The 20,492-nt window shown below is 43.0% G+C and overlaps 1 protein-coding gene across 2 annotated transcripts in view; it reads left to right on the top strand.

Moving 5' to 3' along the window:
- Positions 1-11,164: 11,164 nt before the first annotated feature.
- Positions 11,165-20,492, top strand: part of rictor (RPTOR independent companion of MTOR, complex 2) — an 81,651-nt gene continuing 72,323 nt past the window's right edge. For both annotated transcript variants that reach the window (XM_002938193.5, XM_004910447.4), the window contains exon 1: positions 11,165-11,447. In XM_002938193.5, coding sequence (XP_002938239.2) covers positions 11,399-11,447 — 49 coding nt within the window. In that variant the 5' untranslated portion in view covers positions 11,165-11,398. The remainder of the gene's footprint in view (positions 11,448-20,492) is intronic.

Genomic DNA, 20,492 nt, shown 5'->3' on the forward strand with positions numbered 1-20,492 from the left:
TTGCCAAAAACTGAAAAATGGCGGTTGAGTCAGAATTTATATACACTTTAGGTTGAGGTAATTTTAAAACCCTAGCCACATATTCCAAATTTTATTAAATCTCAATAGTGAGCCGTATCTATTATTGGTATGGCTTTATCTATTTGGGCATACTGAGATTGAATTATCTGTGTATTTTGGCTCATCCAGTGTGGTAAAACGTTTTTCTTTGCTAAGAGAAATTATACTTGAACCAAAATTTTAGGGTATTTCTTAGGTCCATAATAACTGGGAAGTCAATATATTTGTCCAGAAAAAAACAGGACAGACTGCCTATGTAGTGTAGTGAATGCATGAAATTTGATCTACGATTCTTACACTGGTCCAAGGTGACCACCCTCAACCTATATGATTTCACTGGAGTTGAATACAACTGATGGGTAAGCCTGAACTGGATGAGGCAATCTTTCATAGAGATTTGGGGGTCCATTTATCAAAGTCCGTTTTCCGATTGAAAACATTTGGATTAAATTGTGCGTTAAAAGCGCAAAAATTTCGCATTCTGGTCGTACGAAAATATTGTGGTATGATCCAAAAGTTCCAAGATTTTCGAATTATCGGAAATGGCGCAAAAAACTTTCTGACTTTGATCCTTCAGTGCATGATTTTGGAAGCCTCTCATAGGGCTCAATGGCAGTCTGCAGCTCCAACCTGGCCCAAGGAAAGTCTCCCATAGGGCTCAATGGCACTCTGCAGCTCCAACCCGGCCCAAGGAAAGTCTCCCATAGGGCTCAATGGCACTCTGCAGCTCCAACCCGGCCCAAGGAAAGTCACCCATAGGGCTCAATGGCACTCTGCAGCTCCAACCCGGCCCAAGGAAAGTCTCCCATAGGGCTCAATGGCACTCTGCAGCTCCAACCCGGCCCAAGGAAAGTCACCCATAGGGCTCAATGGCACTCTGCAGCTCCAACCTGGCCCAAGGAAAGTCTCCCATAGGGCTCAATGGCACTCTGCAGCTCCAACCCGGCCCAAGGAAAGTCTCCCATAGGGCTCAATGGCACTCTGCAGCTCCAACCCGGCCCAAGGAAAGTCTCCCATAGGGCTCAATGGCACTCTGCAGCTCCAACCCGGCCCAAGGAAAGTCTCCCATAGGGCCCAATGGCACTCTGCAGCTCCAACCCGGCCCAAGGAAAGCCTCCCATAGGGCTCAATGGCACTCTGCAGCTCCAACCCGGCCCAAGGAAAGTCTCCCATAGAGCTCAATGGCACTCTGCAGCTCCAACCCGGCCCAAGGAAAGTCTCCCATAGGGCTCAATGGCACTCTGCAGCTCCAACCCGGCCCAAGGAAAGTCTCCCATAGAGCTCAATGGCACTCTGCAGCTCCAACCCGGCCCAAGGAAAGTCTCCCATAGAGCTCAATGGCACTCTGCAGCTCCAACCCGGCCCAAGGAAAGTCTCCCATAGGGCTCAATGGCACTCTGCAGCTCCAACCTGGCTCAAGGAAAGTCTCCCATAGAGCTCAATGGCACTCTGCAGCTCCAACCTGGCCCAAGGAAAGTCTCCCATAGGGCTCAATGGCACTCTGCAGCTCCAACCCGGCCCAAGGAAAGCCTCCCATAGGGCTCAATGGCACTCTGCAGCTCCAACCTGGCCCAAGGAAAGTCACCCATAGGGCTCAATGGCACTCTGCAGCTTCAACCCGGCCCAAGGAAAGTCTCCCATAGGGCTCAATGGCACTCTGCAGCTCCAACCCGGCCCAAGGAAAGTCTCCCATAGGACTCAATGGCACTCTGCAGCTCCAACCTGGCCCAAGGAAAGTCACGATACCGAAGCTTGAATGAATCCGAAACTTTCGTACTCGTTGCGACAATACGATTTTGAATCACATATTGTCACAAAGTATGAAAAAGTCGCAGAAAGGAAAAGTCGCAGAGAGGAGCCAAATATATAAAAACAACCTACCGATGTACACATTGCACTGATCACCCTCACAGTGCGGACTATTAAGCGTCCCCTACTCGTTGGGCCAATAAAATATAATAAAGAAGCAGCTTATTAGGTTGGCGCTGCTACGGTAGAATCAGTGGGCGGGGTGTGCCAGGAATAACAGCCCCTAGCTGTCACTTTACACCGGCCGCTTACCCAGCGGCATAAAGTGGAGGTGAAGAGTCTAGGCTAGAGGGGTGGACCTGCAAAGATGCTTACCAGGGAAGAGCCGGGCATTAGATCAGCTTCCCGTTTCTAGCTCTCTAGACCCCGAGCGGTCATACGGTATGTACCGGGTTGAGTGATCATTCACAGCAGAGGTGGAGGTCGGAGGCGGAGCCATTAGATAAAGCTGTCAGGGTGTCAGCCAATCGGAACTGAGTATTAGTTAGAGAGTATTGTAGTGATAAAAAGCAGCCACTGTATTTTTAGGTCGGGCTACAGATCAAAGCACGGCTGGTCCATTAATACGCATGATTGAACCAGACATATAGTCGGTCAATTTGGCAGTATAATGTTCACTATTATGCCGTGGTTAATGAGGAAGCATTTTATGTCAAATAGGGACATTAATAATTTACCCACTCAGTTCAAAGGTCAAGGACAGACTTGCGTATATTGTGGAGTGCGAGGTAGGGGACAAATCGTAGAGACACTGCTAAGATTCATCCTGACTCTGTACTATTGCAGTTGAAATGGAATGTCAAATAAAAAGGAAACATGGTCACGGAGTATACCCAGACCGCCATTGTCCATCGGTCAGTGCCCATTATGTATGGTACTCGTAGTGTTTTTCACCTGATGACGTCACTTTTTTCCCGCCATTGTGTGTTTATGAGGTGCACCCCACTGTTTTACTTTGTCTTTGAGAAACGTTAGATGTTAGAAACGTTAGATGTAACTTTGTAAATAAATATTTATTTTTTTCTTTAAGTCCTGTGAGTGCGGTTCCTTCCATTTTTTATACATTACTGCATTGTTTCGGACTGCACCCAGGCAATTTTGATTACTTTAACGTGAGTGCCTGTTATTTCACTGAAGATATATAAATATATATATATATAAACCATAGTGGTTCTTCTAAAGAAAATGCACTGTTTTTACCAGTGCAGTCTAACAGTTCATTTAGTTAAATGCATAAAAAAAGTCTAATATTTTTTTTTAATGGCCCCTTAAATGCCTATTAAAACCCTCGGATCAGACTGCCTTTTCTACTTTGGTTTCTATTTTTTTCCAAACATTTTAGCCCATTGTGCATGTGATATAGAAAGCAGCTTGTTCTTAGCTATAAAATCTCTCCTTGACTTTTATGACCCGCATTCCCCCTCCTTATTTAGTTACCCTATGTGAATGTGAAGCTATTGTTTTGGCTTATTTTGCCCTTTAAAGATCTGATAACCAAAGTGACTTTGTTCTGGCTATCTCTACTGTCTCACTCAACCTGGGCTTTCCAGGAAGGGTAGAGGTGCTCATAAAGATAAGCGATACAATCTTATTTTGGACTGTAAAGAAATCCTTTAACCATTAGAGGTCACTCTTCTGCAAATTTTACCATTGGGTTCAGTACATCAGCACATACACCAAAGGAATTACCCAAGTGAAGCATATACAGGAGAGTACATTATATATTATATCATGCTGATGGCCATACTGTACAGAGATACTTATCTTTTATGTCACATACAAGCTATGAATGATAATACATGCAGGAAATATAGCAGCATGTAAGTGTGCACGTAGATATAGAATGCACATGAGTGCATGTTTGGGATGTATTTGTTAAATTTTAAAAATAAAAAACTGCCTCTTTTTTTTGTAAATGTAGCATTTTAACCTTTCCACCTGCACCCAGCGACTGTGAAAGGCTCTGCCTATTGTAGAGAGTGGTGCTGCCATGCTGGCATTACTCAGGAAGCAAATGTTAATGAATGATGCCCACCTGACAATGCCAATGTGTTTGAGGTTGGAAGTGGCTGCAGGCAGAGCAGTGTGTTTTAGCCTCCTTGGCACTTCCAGAGAGCATCACAGGTCAAACGGTGAAGGTGCCATAGGCTAGAGACCTGCACAGGTCTGTTTTTTAAGATCTTAGCCCAAACTTTATTTGCTAACCTAAGCAAAACTCGCACCCACTTACCCACTTTCTTAACCCCATGCAAGCCCACCCAAGCCCGGTCCCACAGCGTTACACCAACCGGAAGTAGCATCAAGCGCCATTTGCTTTTATATTGCCAAAAAGAGATATTAAGTTATTATCCCCTAAATGTCCACCCCACTACATCGGGTCTGGTACCTGCACGAGACTCCGTACGAGACCCAACTGCTTTGCAGGTATCCCATGGGTACCCGTCCCAATGCAGGACTGGACTCAGACTCAAAATAGGCCCTGGCATTTCAAGTACAAAAAGGCCCAAACAGACCCCAAGCACTAAATTCTGATTGTCTATGGCATCTTACAGCAGCCCCTCTGGCAGCCCCTCCGAATCCACAGATTCCTAGTCCAGGCAGATGAGGAGACAAATTTTCATATGTTGCATTTTGTTACAAAAACATTTTTATTATCCATTATCTACAGCAGTGCTGTCCAACTGGCGGCCCGCGGCCCGCATGCGGCCCGCGACCCCCCTCTGTGTGGCCCCCCACCTGTCTGGCTGCTTTGATGGCTTACTCTTGTGTAAGATTTAAATGGTATCAGTACTGAGATTAACTGCCCCCCTGCATGGTTATCACCTCAGATTCAGGCTGTAATCAGGCTGTATTGTTTAAATATGTAATCCCCTGTGTTGTTCACACCTTTTAATCTCTGCATTGTTCACCCCCTGCAGTGTTCACACCTCAGGCTCAGGCTGTAATCACCCCCATTGTTCCCCTGTTCACACCTCAGGAGCAGTAGAAACCCACAAACAATCCCTGCATACTACAAAAAGAACATATACTGAGGTGGTACTGCAATTAAAAAGTTTTTTAATATATAGTTATTGTGCAGACTGTAGGAGCAGTGCCAGCATTGTGTCACTGTAGGCTGCCTGTGTGTGCCATACACACAGGCAGCATAGGGCAAGCAGAGTATGGCACACACAGGCAGGGTAGGGAAGGCAGAGTATGGCACACACAGGCCAAGTTTGGCACAAACCAGCCAAGAATGGCACACACAGTGAAAGTATGGCACACGCAGGCAGGGTAGGGAAGGCAGAGTATGGCACACACAGGCAGGGTAGGGAAGGCAGAGTATGGCACACACAGGCAGGGTAGGGAAGGCAGAGTATGGCACACACAGGCCAAGTTTGGCACAAACCAGCCAAGAATGGCACACACAGTGAAAGTATGGCACGCAGGCAGGGTAGGGAAGGCAGAGTATGGCACACACAAAGGCAGGGTAGGGCAGGCAGAGTATGGCACACAGGCAGGGTAGGGCAGGCAGAGTATGGCAGGTTTTTGCTGTACTACAACCATTAATATGGGTATGGTCATGTGATAACATGGGTGTGGTTTCAAGTGGGTGCGGTTTCAAAAAGGGGAGTGGTCAAAACTGGCTTCCATTGTCGGCCCTCCACCACATAGGTCGGAAAAATTCCGGCCCTCGGTACAACAGAAGTTGGACAGCACTGATCTACAGTATAAAGCACCATGTTTCTGCAGCACTTTAGAGCTTGCTAGACATTCACAACAGTCCCCCATGAGCCTGCCTGTATGCTGTTGGGCTGTGGAAGGCTACCCACGCAGATACAGGAAGGGTGGATAGACCCTTTGCAGATAGTGCCCAGAGGAGATTGAACTCAGGGCCGCAGAGCAGTAGTGTTTACAGCTGAGTCTCTGATCTGCTCATGACACCCACTTCATGCAAGTACCTCCCTGTCTACTGATGTTTAGAACATGCAATACACTATCTTGACACTTGTATTCATGCAATCTTCAACACTAAATTCTTCATAGAGATTCAAACTTACATTTTATATATGGAGGTTCAGTCATTGATATGTAATTGTTAATAAAACCAAACTCAGTATTTCTGTTTCAGTACCTTATTATTGGGTAAGTATTACTGCTCTGCTGCTCTTCTCTGCTGTGTTTGTTTTACTGTGAGCTTGTTCCAGGATCTGCCATCTCCCTTCAGATATGCTGCATCACTGAATGAGATGTCTAGTTATGAAAACTGTTTCCTCAACGTATTTGTACAACAATAATTTTAGTTATCTCATCTTGTTCCACTCAGTGTATGTCTTGAGGTTGAGTCTGTAGTAGCAGCCTCTGGAAGAGGACTGTGGCTGTGGGATAGCAGGTATAGTAGGGAGAGATGGTGCCTATAGTAGCAGTGGAGGGATAATAGCTTCTGGGAAGGGACTGTGGCTGTGGGATAGCAGGTATAGTAGGGTGAGATGGTGCCTATAGTAGCAGTGGGGGCATAATAGCCTCTGGGAAGGGACTGTGGCTGTGGGATAGCAGGTATAGTAGGGAGAGATGGTGCCTATAGTAGCAGTGAGGGGATAATAGCCTCTGGGAAGGGACAGTGGCTGTGGGATAGCAGGTATAGTAGGGAGAGATGGTGCCTATAGTAGCAGTGGGGGGATAATAGCCTCTGGGAAGGGACTGGGGCTGTGGGATAGCAGATATAGTCAGGAAAGATGGTGCCTATAATAGCAGTGGTGATTATATCCTCTGGGAAAGAACAGTGGGAATAGAGGGCTGAGGCAATCAAAATGCCATGCGTTGTCTGCGGCTGCTTTCCATTCAAAGGAATAGGAAACTCTGCCTATGGCAGATGCTGGCACTCAGGCAGTAGTAGGGGGTAGTTCATCTTAAAATTACCTTTTAGTCTGACCTATAAGCATTATTCTAAGCCAATTCACAGTCCTCATTATGCCTTTTGCCAGTTCTTACAAACCTTATGCCAGGGGCACACAAAGCGAATCATACAATTTTCTCTGCTTGCATTTTTTACCCAGGCAGAGACAAGTGGATCCTCCTATAACTCTATTGACAGTCAGTGTCGGCTCTGTGGAACTACATGGTGGATACTGGAGTGAAAATGGATACTTTTATGTTATCATGCTGATATCTGGTCTGTGTAGCTCCATAGAGACCAACACCATACCTGTTGGAATTAAAGATGAATAGGAGAGGACCTGAAATTAAATATAATCAATAAAAACTAAGAATACCAATTAATGAAGCCTCACAGTCCATGTGTTTTTTGTTTGCTTGTAGAACTCGGTGACATCCAGGCAGCACTTAGGCAGAATCTGAAGGTTAATAATAGAAAGACAAATTCATGCAGAATGAAGACTACTGTAATGGGAAAAGTCAATTAGATTAGGTCTATATATTCTACACCCTACTAAACCTTTATTTACAGATATAAAGATGAACACCCGTTTAAAAGGGAAGTTCACCTTCCAGTTAACTTTTAGTATGTTATAGAGTTATAGAATGGTCTATTCTTAACAAGTTTTCATTTGGTCTTCATTTTTTTACTTGTTATAGTTTCTGAGTTGTTTGCCTTCCTCTTCTGATCATTTCAAGCTTTCAAATGGGGGTCTTTCTATTTAAGCCCTCCTCTATTTTTATTCATGTCTCTCTTTCAAACCACTGCCTGGCTGCTAGGTTAAATTGTACCCTAACAACTAGCTTGCTGCTGAAATTCCAAACTGGAGAGCTACTGAACAAAACGCTAAATAACCGTAAATAATAAAAAAATGACAACCAATTGCAAAAGTTAATTTAAAGGTATGCACACAATAGGGATTCAGGGCTGTATTGTGGAAGTCACTGATCCTCAATCTACTCCTCAGGTGTCGATCAGCGCATGTGTGCACACACACATGCAACCATCACAGAGGCTCCATGTTTCCCCCCCTTACATGTGTTGCAGGATTCAACTGGCATGTACCCAGCAACTCCTTTGGGACTTTTTTTTTTCTAACCATATAGTCACTTGAGGGTTGCCTACTATATGACCAGTGGTTTGTGAGCAACATGTTGCTCCCCAACCCCTTGGATGTTGCTCCCAGTGGCCTCAAAGCAGGTGCTTATTTTTTTAATTTCTGGCTTGGAAGAATGTTTAGGTTGTATAAAAAACAGTTGTAAAGCCAAACAGAGCCTCATTAAGGCTGCCAGTCCACATAGGAGCTACCAAATAGCCAATCTTAGCCCTTATTTGGCACCCTCATGAACATTTTTCATGCTTGTGTTGCTCTCCAACTCTTTCTACATTTGAGTGTTGCTCATGGGTTAAAAAGGTTGGGATCCCTGCCCTAGACACTAGCATTTGAGTGCCTATATGGTAAATACAGCCCTGTTTCTAGTATGTTGTATATTGAGCATTTTAAGCAGCGTTTAACTGTTTTATTTTTTCAGTTCTTTTACTATCCCTTTCCAGAATGCAATTTGAAATAGCATCTGATTGTTCCAGGGCTCAACCAAAAAGTTCCTTCTCAGTGAGACTAAATATATATATATATATATATAAATAGTAAAAGAGACCAGCAACACCGGGATTTCTTGTGAAAAGTGAAAAACATATATTTAAAGTAACATGAACATCGGGACCTTTCTCCACATGCCTTGAGAAAGGTCCCGATGTTCATGTTACTTAAAATATATGTTTTTCACTTTTCACAAGAAATCCCGGTGTTGCTGGTCTTTTTGGACTATTGGAACCCTTTACCGAGCAATTGAGGTATGTTATGTAGCGGTGTGCCATCCTTTGTGTACGTATACAGTGGCTTGCAAAAGTATTTGGCCCCCTTGAACTTTTCCACATTTTGTCACATTACAGCCACAAACATGAATCAATTTTATTGGAATTCCACGTGAAAGACCAATACAAAGTGTTGTACACGTGAGAAGTGGAACGAAAATCATACATGATTCGAAACATTTTTTACAAATAAATAACTGCAAAGTGGGGTGTGCGTAATTATTCAGCCCCCTGAGTCAATACTTTGTAGAACCACCTTTTGCTGCAATTCCAGCTGCCAGGCTTTTAGGGTATGTCTCTACCAGCTTTGCACATCTACAGACTGAAATCCTTGCCCATTCTTCTTTGCAAAACAGCTCCAGCTCAGTCAGATTAGATGGACAGTGTTTGCGAACAGCAGTTTTCAGATCTTGCCACAGATTCTCCATTGGATTTAGATCTGGACTTTGACTGGGCCATTCTAACACACGGATATGTTTTGGTTTAAACCATTCCATTGTTGCCCTGGCTTTATGTTTAGGGTTGTTGTCCTGCTGGAAGGTGAACCTCCGCCCCAGTCTCAAGTCTTTTGTAGATTCCAAGAGGTTTTCTTCCAAGATTGCCCTGTATTTGGCTCCATCCATCTTCCCATCAACTCTGACCAGCTTCCCTGTCCCTGCTGAAGAGAAGCACCCCCAGAGCATGATGCTGCCACCACCATATTTGACAGTGGGGATGGTGTGTTCAGAGTGATGTGCAGTGTTAGTTTTCCGCCACACATAGCGTTTTGCATTTTGGCCAAAAAGTTCCATTTTGGTCTCATCTGACCAGAGCACCTTCTTCCACATGTTTGCTGTGTCCCCCACATGGCTTGTGGCAAACTGCAAACGGGACTTCTTATGGTTTTCTGTTAACAATGGCTTTCTTCTTGCCACTCTTCCATAAAGGCCAACTTTGTGCAGTGCACGACTAATAGTTGTCCTATGGACAGATTCCCCCACCTGAGCTGTAGATCTCTGCAGCTCGTCCAGAGTCACCATGGGCCTCTTGGCTGCATTTCTGATCAGCGCTCTCCTTGTTCGGCCTGTGAGTTTAGCTGGACGACCTTGTCTTGGTAGGTTTACAGTTGTGCCATACTCCTTCCATTTCTGAATGATCGCTTGAACAGTGCTCCGTGGGATGTTCGAGGCTTTGGAAATCTTTTTGTAGCCTAAGCCTGCTTTAAATTTCTCAATAACTTTATCCCTGACCTGTCTGGTGTGTTCTTTGGACTTCATGGTGTTGTTGCTCCCAATATTCTCTTAGACAACCTCTGAGGCCGTCACAGAGCAGCTGTATTTGTACTGACATTAGATTACACACAGGTGCACTCTATTTAGTCATTAGCACTCATCAGGCAATGTCTATGGGCAACTGACTGCACTCAGACCAAAGGGGGCTGAATAATTACGCACACCCCACTTTGCAGTTATTTATTTGTAAAAAATGTTTGGAATCATGTATGATTTTCGTTCCACTTCTCACGTGTACACCACTTTGTATTGGTCTTTCACGTGGAATTCCAATAAAATTGATTCATGTTTGTGGCTGTAATGTGACAAAATGTGGAAAAGTTCAAGGGGGCCGAATACTTTTGCAAGCCACTGTATATATATATATATATATATATATATATATCAGTCCTGATGGTGTCTGCACTCCAAGGCTTTTAGTATTCTGTGGGGTGCACAGCCAAAATCTGAGTATTTAGCATGAAATAATCCATGGCCGGCACACCCTTAAAATTCAAAAAATTTTTTTTATTGAAAACTCATTGTTTTTAAACAATGAGTTTTCAATAAATTTTATATATATATATATATATATATATATATATATATATATATATATATATATCGGCACTCTCTCATTCGTTTTCTATTCAAAAACATTTCAGGGTCTGCTGGATGTCCCACAACCCTCCCCTCAGGCTTACATCAGTGGAAGGTAGTTAGGGTTGCCACCTTTTGTGGGAAAAATGACCAGCCTTCCTATATATTTATCTATTTTCCCTATTAATAACATTGGGATCAACTTACCAAGATTTTAATTCCCTGGACTGTAACATGTGGCAGAGGTTTCCATTGGTGCCCATTGCCATGTGAAGGAAGAGGAAAAATGAAAATCACATCATACTTGCCAAGATTCCTGGACTGTAATATGGCAGTGGGCACCAATGGAAACCTGTACCCCCTGCCATGTGAAGGAACAGGAAAATAATAAATCCATGAAAAACACTTCAGACTATACAAACATGAGGTCTATCTTTCTACAACATACTACAAAACAATTGTAGGTGAACTACCCCTTTAAGAAGAGCTCAGAAATTCCAGGGCTGGATCATTATCTAACCGATGACCAGGGATTAGCCAACAACCATGAAGTAAAGAGGTGAATAGTAAGGTGAACGGACTGCCAGAAACAAAGATGGCCGCCGCTCTCCTATTTGTGCCCATGAAGCAAACAGAATAGCAGCGTCCATTTTTCAGCTCCATTAACTTAATATCACCACGTATTTCTGTGGCAATTCCGAGTAATAGAACGTCATCCGTGTCCCAGAGCTCATCGCACGCTCGCCCACACACAAAGTAACTCGCCACCCCACGCCCCTCATTGGAATGGCTTTCCCTAGTCTGCAGCCACTCACCCCGCCTGCTGTGCTGTAATCTCGCGAGAAAGGCCGAGGTTTCCGGTGTTGTGAATGTCTCCCAGCCGCGCATCATGGCGGTCAGCATCCGCGCCCGCTCCCTCCGGCACCTCAGGCTAAGAGGTAATACAACTGCCGGCATTGTTGTTTATGGGGGCCGTGTGGGCTCTGGCCTTGGGCTAGGTGGGGGACGCAGGGAAGGAATGGTTGGTAGCGCTGCCCAGGGCTCTGGGAAAGGGGGTAGCCGGATACCCTGGTGATGGAGAGAGTGGAACTATACTGATAACAGCAGGGCACCCATAAATGGGGGGACGGGGGTGCGGCTTTGGGGAGCCACGTCATTATTGGGACCTTGAACACTAGTACTCAGTACTGTATACTCTGACTAATGGGCCCCAAGCGATTGCATTTGTATGGGGCCCAATGAGACAAAGTGGCTGTGTGTTGGCTGGCCTGCAGAAAACCCAGGGCTAGTTGTAGGGCAGGGCAGAGTGGGCATTGCCCTGGGCATCATTAGGGGGGACAGGTAGAGAACAGTGTCTCTTATAACATTTAAAGGAGAACTAAAGCTTAAAAATGATGGCTATGAATTGTATTTTGTGTATTAAACTTACTGTACTGCAGCCAGGTAATGGTATTGATCCATGCTGTAAAGCAGTAGAAAAGGATATGAGGAGTTAGTGGTGGTATCTGAGGTTCACTGTCAAAGGGCTGGGGGGGTACATGAACTCCAGGTGTAAGGGGGGGTACATGAACTCCAGGTGTAAGGGGGGGTACATGAACTCCAGGTGTAAGGGGGGGTACATGAACTCCAGGTGTAAGGGGGGGTACATGAACTCCAGGTGTAAGGGGCTGCATTTCTAGCCTAATTCTTTGTTTGATAGGCTTTATATAAACACCGTCTGTTGTTTGTAAAACCCCAGCACTGTTGTGGGAATGCTGGGAGTTGTAGTTTATAAACAGCTGAGGGTTGCATGTTGTCATTATTATGTATGATGGGGGCCACAACCTGCCTGCATTGCTCGGGGCCCATCTATACATGTCTTAGCATCTGTGACAGTAGAGAGAAAATACTGGTGTCCAACCAGCAGCCCTCCTACCAAACTGTAGCCAGATCCCCCTGACAAACAGGAATGCACCTAACATATAGGGCCATATGCCCTGCCATTTACATATTTAACATTTTAATAAAAAAAAAAGCATAATGCAATAGATGAGTCAGTGTAGTAGGAATGTCCTGTTTGCTGCCTTCCAGCAGTTGTTGACTGACCACTCCCTGCAAGACACTGTCAGTGGGGAATATATAGCTCACTGTAGTGGTGGGGTGTCCTCCCTGTGGCTGCTGGGGTGGGAGCTGGGACCCAGTCAGGTGTACACATGCTATTGACAACTCTTGTGAAATTGTCTTCAGATGTCTTCAGATGTCTATGAGCTAAAACTGTGGTCGCTGCACTTACGCCACGGGCTTATACTGATGCAGAACTTTAGGCTTGATAGTCCCACCTCAGCTTTAGCATTAGAGAGAACCTATTCACGTTGCTTTCAAAACAACTGCTCTCCCAACTGTATGCTTGCGCTGCACTCCCAGGCTCAGGCAGGGAGCTGTGACATATTGATGTTTGTGTATGTGTGCCGGCAGTCTAATCTGGCCTAGCGTAGAGCAGCGAGAGGTCACTGTGTTCAGCAGTGGCTCTAGGCATAAGCAGGCTATGGGAACAGGACGTTTATTTGGTTATTTAGGCTGTTACATAAATCTTACTGTGCAGTTCCTCGTGTCCGCTGTAATATTTCCTTCCATGTCTTATGCAGAGTAAATGTGATTCCTTAGTTGTGTTATCCAGAGAAAAAGCTTTGTTTGTTGTCTTTTTATTTGTTTTTTTTTAGCCAAAAACCTGCAGCTGCCTGTAACCATTTAATTTTGATCATACAGTATTGAGGGTTTCGCTATGAGCCAGCAGCAAGTTGCAGTATTGTAGCTCTCTCGCTGCCAGAGAGGTCAGCATTACCTTGCGGAATAAACCTCCAATCTCCTTACATACTTATTGGGAGATTTACCATAGGGCAATGTATAAAGCATTTTTCTTTCTCTAACTCGGCAGACCCTTTCAGTTCTTCTAAATATGTTTTAATGGGTGATGTTTGTGTCTGTCTGTGTGCGATTACTGCGCTGTGTTTTTTATTCTTGAAAAGAGGTTGTTTTGTGTTTCTGGGCTAAAGAATTAGATTCATGCATTACCCCACATCCTTTCCAGTAGGGTGATAATAGCTTTCAAAACATGTTTGTGGTTGAAAGAGGTTAAAATAAATAATTTGGGTCCATAATGAGGACTTACTTAGTCACTTGTTTCCCACCAAGTAAAAAAAAAAATGATTGATTTGCCTGTAATAAGGATTGACTATATCTGAGCTGGGGTTAAGTACAAGGTACTGTTTTATTTTCACATAAGAAAAGGAAATATTTTTTAAAATGTTGAATTATTTGATTAGAATGGAGTCTGTGGGAGATGGCTTTCCCATAATTTGGAGCTTTCTGGATAACTGATCCCATACCTCCACAGTGCTTCATATATAGTGGATAAAAGTCAAGTAAAAATAAATGTGTAGGTGTGGCTACTGGTATAAGGCACCTGGTGGTATTTCCACTGGTAGGAAAGTGGCCCATGATGCTTTATCATTGAGTTTAACAGGAAAAACACCTGTTTCTGTACCCTTGTACCACAGTGAAGTTGGGAGCAGATCTGCTTTTTATACACACGTGGAGAAACAGCCTGGAGAGCCATTAGTCAGGGCCAGACAGTGTTGTACATTATGTTTTGGTCTTCTCTACCAACCCAAGGCAACCACAGCCCTTTAGCAGGTCCTACAAATATATCCCCAGTAGCCCCCCATCATCCTTTCTGCTGATTCCCGTGGGCCGCCAGTTGGACAGCACTGATGTATATAGTATTGCTGACAGATTGTTTGGGCAGAGCCTATTAACTGATCAGAACAGGCGGAAGTGAAAAGAAAATGTTGCTCCCCTTCGCTTCCTCATTAGCCGATGCATCGTGCCCTGGCAGTTATTGTGCATTGGCAGATCCAATATTTCAGCATGCAGGTACAAAATATTGTACATACCTTTCTTATGATAGTATGTGAATGGCCCAGGGATGCACCGAATTCGGGATTTTACCGAACCCTTAAAATTTACGTGACCGAAACACACAAGTAAAAAATGTAACCCTTCCATGCCCTTATTTACATATGCAAATATGGATTCAGTTTCGTAATTGGCCAAATCTTTTACAAAGGATACGGGGTTCGGCCGAAACCAAAAATAGTGGATTTGGTGCATCCCTGGTATGCCCAGTTTTACAGGTGATGTGTCGTTTGGGTGTTTTGCCTTCAGCCCATGGTTTCAAAACTGTGCGGCTGTGGCCCCTGGGGGGGCTGGATCCTGTGGCCCCACATATAGGTTAGTTTGGGGAGAATGCTGCTTTGTTCTTCTTGACACTCCTGAAAGCCCAGCTTGAAGGTCAGTTAGTGAGATGCAAACTCATTTGCTGTCCTATATATTCCTGGAACTATGGCTGAATGAGTGATACAGCAGTGTTTTCTGTAGTTACTGACCAAAGGTTGGACCTCCACGGTGGGTTTGAACTGAAAAAAATCCCACATGTCTGTCTTAAGCTGCTCATTGGTTACATAAAGGCATGACTTTTGTAGCAAAAGAAAAAAGTATTTGTTTTTGAGACCAAACATGACTCATTTTTTTATCTTTGTGCTGTGACAGTGCTCTGCGTGATCTCATGGGGTTCTGACTGCTGATTCATTTACCCTCTGTTAGCCCTCTCGCTTTGTAACGTTATCACTTATTAGACAACTTACTGCAGTTGTAAGCCTGCTGTATGTGATTATGGTTGGCTGTGTGCTTTTTTATTAAAACGCCTCCTTAAAAATGAAAGTGATTGTGCACAAAATGTTCCCATGAGCACTTTCACAATTCACATTCATGTTTTTTTGTCACTTCTGTTTTTGAGAAAAGCGCTGTAAAAGTTTCCTTTTTTTTTGGCCGGTTCCTGCAGTGACCATGGACTTCTCTGTTTCTACGCTGTTTGGTCACTTGCTGTCATTTGTGTGTTTATGTATACACCCCTCTGTTGTACAGCACTGTGGAATATGTTGGTGCTTTATAAATACATGTTACAGGTACTGGATCCATTATCTGGCAAAACCCATTATCATAAAAGCTTTGAATTATGGGATAGCTGTGTCCCACAAAAATTATTTTCCTTTTCTCTGTAATAATAAAACAGTACATTGTACTTGATCCCAACTAAGATATAATTACCCCTTATTGGGGGCAGAACAGCCCTATTGTGTTTATTTCATGTTTAAATGATTCCCTTTTCTCTGTAATAATAAAACAATACCTGTACTTGATCCCAACTAAGATATAATTACCCCTTATTGGGGGCAGAACAGCCCTATTGTGTTTATTTCATGTTTAAATGATTCCCTTTTCTCTGTAATAATAAAACAATACCTGTACTTGATCCCAAATTAGGTTATAATTAATCCTTATTGGGAGCAAAACTATTTGGTTTATTTCATGTTGAAATGATTATTAAGTAGACTTAAGGTATGGAGATCTAAATTATGGAAAGATCCTTTATCTGGAAAACCCCAGGCCCGAGCATTCTGAATAGCAGGTCCCATACCTGAGTGCTTTCAGCTTCAGCACAAACCTGGTAGCTCACCTTTAGGGGGTTGGTACAGTTTTGTCACTTCTCTGAATATGCCTTCTCTTTGTGAAAACTTTGGATCACAGCAAGTAAAACACAATACAGCTCTGGGATCTGGGAGTTTCTGGATAAAGGATCTAACATAATTTGGATCTCCATAGCTTAAGTCTGCTAAAAAATCATTTAAACATTAATTAACCCCAATAGGATTGTTTTTCCCCCAATAAGGTGTAATTATATCTTAGTTGGGATCAAGTACAGGTACTGTTTTATTATTACAGAGAAAAGGGAATCATTTAAACATGAAATAAACCCAATAGGGCTGTTCTGCCCCAATAAGGGGTAATTATATCTTAGTTGGGATCACGTACAGGTACTGTTTTATTATTACAGAGAAAAGGGAATCATTTAACCATTAAATAAACCCAATAGGGCTGTTCTGCCCCAATAAGGGGTAATTATATCTTAGTTGGGATCAAGTACAGGTACTAATTTATTATTACAGAGAAAAGGGAATCATTTAACCATTAAATAAACCCAATAGGGCTGTTCTGCCCCCAATAAGGGGTAATTATATCTTAGTTGAGATCAAGTACAAGGTACTGTTTTATTATTAAAGAGAAGAGGGAATTCATTTTTTTTTAAAAAATTCATTGGTTAAAATGGATTGCAGTGGTTACTAGGGTAAACTGCTGCATCCTAGCAACTAGATAGCTACTGAAAGTATCACTGTTTGCATCATGCTCTAAAGTTAGTTTAACTTAAAGACCAATATTTGACCCAGGTAGCTGGCATATTGGCATTTTGTGGTTGGTCATGAAATATAAGGATCTGCCCACAAATTGGTTCAAATTAGAGAACACTGTTTTAGTGTGTTTTGGAAAGAATATTCATGTGTTGTATTAACTAATAAACTATTTCTTGGGAACAAATGGCACTTAACATTTATTCCCCTGTTTAATGAAGAAGTAACATCTTAAAGGGATTTTTATTTAATATCTAACATTTGTGTCTGTTCATGCAGCACATACAAACAAGTTATCATATTCTACAGATCTTATGTGCAATGTAAATGTGTGCCCTCTAGCCCTAGTCAACTTGCATTTCTACCCCACGGCTACACAGCATCTTATTTATGTACACTGTGTTTAAGTTGCTGAAGCAAACGTACAGTTTATGTTAGTGAAGTGTGTATCTTATTTAGATGTATAGACCATGCTATTATTTTTGGTGTTAATGGTCCTTTAACAAGGGGAACTCTGGCTTCAGAACCAAAATTTGTTAAAGAGCCCCACACAGAAACCCCTTATATACTTATTATTGTAATCTGTTACTTAAAAAGGTATGAATAAATACCATTTTTATATGCTGAAATCCATCTGCAAAACAGTTTTCTTTATGCATAATTTGAAATCCTGGTAATGGAGGAGGGACTAAAACATTGATATTACAAATTGTAACAATTTCTCTACAGCTTACAAACAGCATGCAAGAACTACATAGCCCACAATGCATTGCATTGTGATGTCCCTTTCCTTATTGACATCATGTGTGCAGGGGATTGTGGGATTGGGAGGATGCAGGCTGAGGACAGGTGACTACTGTTACATTTTATTTGAGGGTCAAAGTAGTCAGCCAGATCAGCAGGGGAACAGGGGGCGGGGCTTAGGGAACTGTTCCAAACCATATTATTACATTAAAAATCATGAAAAGGCTGCATATTTTTTAATTGATGTATATTGCAAAGTTGCTTGAAATTGTTTTCTTTTCCAAAAGCTTAAGTTGAGTTTGGGCGGAGTTCCCCTTTCAGTACTAAACCACTGTTGTTAACAGCTTATCTAACTGCTTTGTAAATCTCTTCTTAAGGTGGCCATACACGGCCGATTCTAGCTGCCGATATCGGCCCCTTACACCAATTTGGCTGCTTATCGGACCATGTAGGGGCGCCAATGACAGGCCTGCCCGACCGACGTCTGGCCTGAAATCAGGCAGATATCGATTGGACAGGTTAAAAAATTTTGTCGGATCAGGGACCGCATCGGCTCGTTGATATATATTTAAATGCATAGAAAACTGCTTAACTCTTTAGTATTGCTGCTCTTTTAAACATATTGTTTGCACATTATTTTGTAGTGCATGTATAGGACATGTGCAGTTACAATCTTGTGCAAACGTAGCCTGCAAATTTTCCAATATGGGGGTGCTCATATAACAGATAAAAGGAGTACACCGCAAGGGTCACCACGTGGCTTAAGTTGGTAGGGAGCCAATGTCCAGGTGCTGTAGATGTAACGATGTGGAAACCACATGTCTGTTGTTTCTTGGGCCCCTGGGGTGATCTATGGCACTTCCATTCTACATCCATTCTACAATGTGTGATTATGAAAAGGGTTATGAAAGGGTTAAATCACAACTTGTATTTATATATACAATTTTTTTGTCTTAATATTTGTTCTCAAACCAATCTCCACATCCCGCAAAGAGCATTTTTCCTGGTTAGCCATATTTAATTACAGATGTGGTTAGAGTCCCCCACCCACTTACAGATCTTCCTCATCTGTTTACATATCCAGGAAACTCATAGTTTTGGTAACAGTTGTGGGGGCTGAAACTATGGTCCGTCCACTAAGGAAAGCTTTATATATTGGTTAGTTTAGAGCATGTCTAAAAAAAATCCCACAAATCTGAAGATGTTTCTCATAAGGGCAGTGGCACATGGGGGCAGTCAGCGGTGCCAAACCACCTGAAATAGGTGTCATTGAGCTCTATGGCATCCGCTGGGACTAATCCAAATGCTTGTCTGGATATTGCTCCTTGGAAGTTGCCAGTCCACAGGAATGAAAGCAATTTTGGGTGATTTTGCTCCACCTCTTGAGCTAGTAAAAGATTGCCCTGGGTTCCACTGCCTTAAGCTGGCTATACACGTACCGGTATTATTGGTTTCGTATGATATTCGGTGCATGTATGGTTGATCTACGAGACTACCAATATCTCAAAAGCTTTGAATATTAGTTTACTCATCAATCCAGCGAGTCAAAAGATTTAGGCGCTCAAGCAAAGTCTTTGTTTCGGGCTGAAGGTAGAATGCCTATTGTTTCTACCTCCATATCTAACGATACAGCCCTAAACGTCAGTGGGGGGAACAAACGATCTTTCTTGCCACCAGTAGTCACAGGAAAGATCATTATTGGTATGTGTATGGCCACCTTTAGGAACAAAGCAACTACTGACTACCAATAAGATCAGACTAGTGCTTGCATGAAGTTATCTCTATTGTATGTATACAGTAAGCGCACCCCACCTTCACTTTCCAGTATGGTTTCCCCCCCGTACCATATAAAAGTGTAGCGCAGCAGCATTGGTGGTTCCATGTATGTTCAGTGGACTTAATGTCTTTAGTTATCGGGAGCTGATAGCCGACCAGGAGCATTCACAGTCGAAGTAACCTGGTCTTTAATTGGGTATTTACTGTATCTGGTTTTCAATGACCACCACAGACAAAAAGGCAAGCAACCGGACATGGTATCCACCATTCCTGTTGTGCTTCTTTGCTATTCTAGAGCTCCAGTAGGCATCATCATGAGCTTTTGCAAAGATTTAAATAATCCTAAATGTGATTCCTTAACAAACCTTCAAATAGAGTGCTTTGCAAAAGTATTCAGGCCCTTGAACAATTCTTTCTCTTTACTCAATCACAAAGCCTACATTCAGTTGTTTTTTTTTCTTATGATTTTTCTTCTTAAATTCTCTGAAAATCAGTGCTCAGTGTCTTACCTATATTCACTTGAATGGAACCACCTAAATGCACCCAGTGTACGTTCTTTACAGGCAATTATCACTTCAAAACATGGACTTGCACTCATCAGGAAAATGTACTTTGCACGGCAGGGGCTTGCCATTCAAGGAAATGGGTGGGCAATTTCAAGGTGTTTCAGGCCAGATATTGGTTGGGCAGGCCCGTCGGAAGCCGGGCCAATTAGCTGCCGAATCGGACCGATATCGGCAGCTACTAAGGATAAGAATGGTAATCTCATGCCTTGGGGATGCTCGACCAGCAGAGACTTGGGTATCTTGTTTAAGTAGAAGGAAGATGAGATGGGGCAAATTACAGGAAAAAACTCCAAGAGAACCTGTTTTAGTCAGCTATAAAGAATGGATCAAAGTTCATTTTTGGCAAGGCAATGATCCCAAACACAAGGCCAAACTAACAGTGGAGTGCCTCAAAAACAAAAAAAGTGACTGACCTAACATCAGACCTTGAACTGGGCTACTGTAGGACAGTTTGTAGGACTTTTTAAAAACTAAGGTTCAAAAACATCCAAATAAACGGAACAACCTGGACCAAATCTGCCTGAATTGTTTTGCGAGCAGTATGGAATCATGCAGCACAGATGGGTTCAAGTACGAGCTACTGTTTGTCCAGAGAAAAGGGAAAATCATGTTA

This window comes from Xenopus tropicalis, chromosome 1 (assembly GCF_000004195.4).
Source record: "Xenopus tropicalis strain Nigerian chromosome 1, UCB_Xtro_10.0, whole genome shotgun sequence".
Lineage (NCBI taxonomy): Eukaryota > Metazoa > Chordata > Amphibia > Anura > Pipidae > Xenopus > Xenopus tropicalis.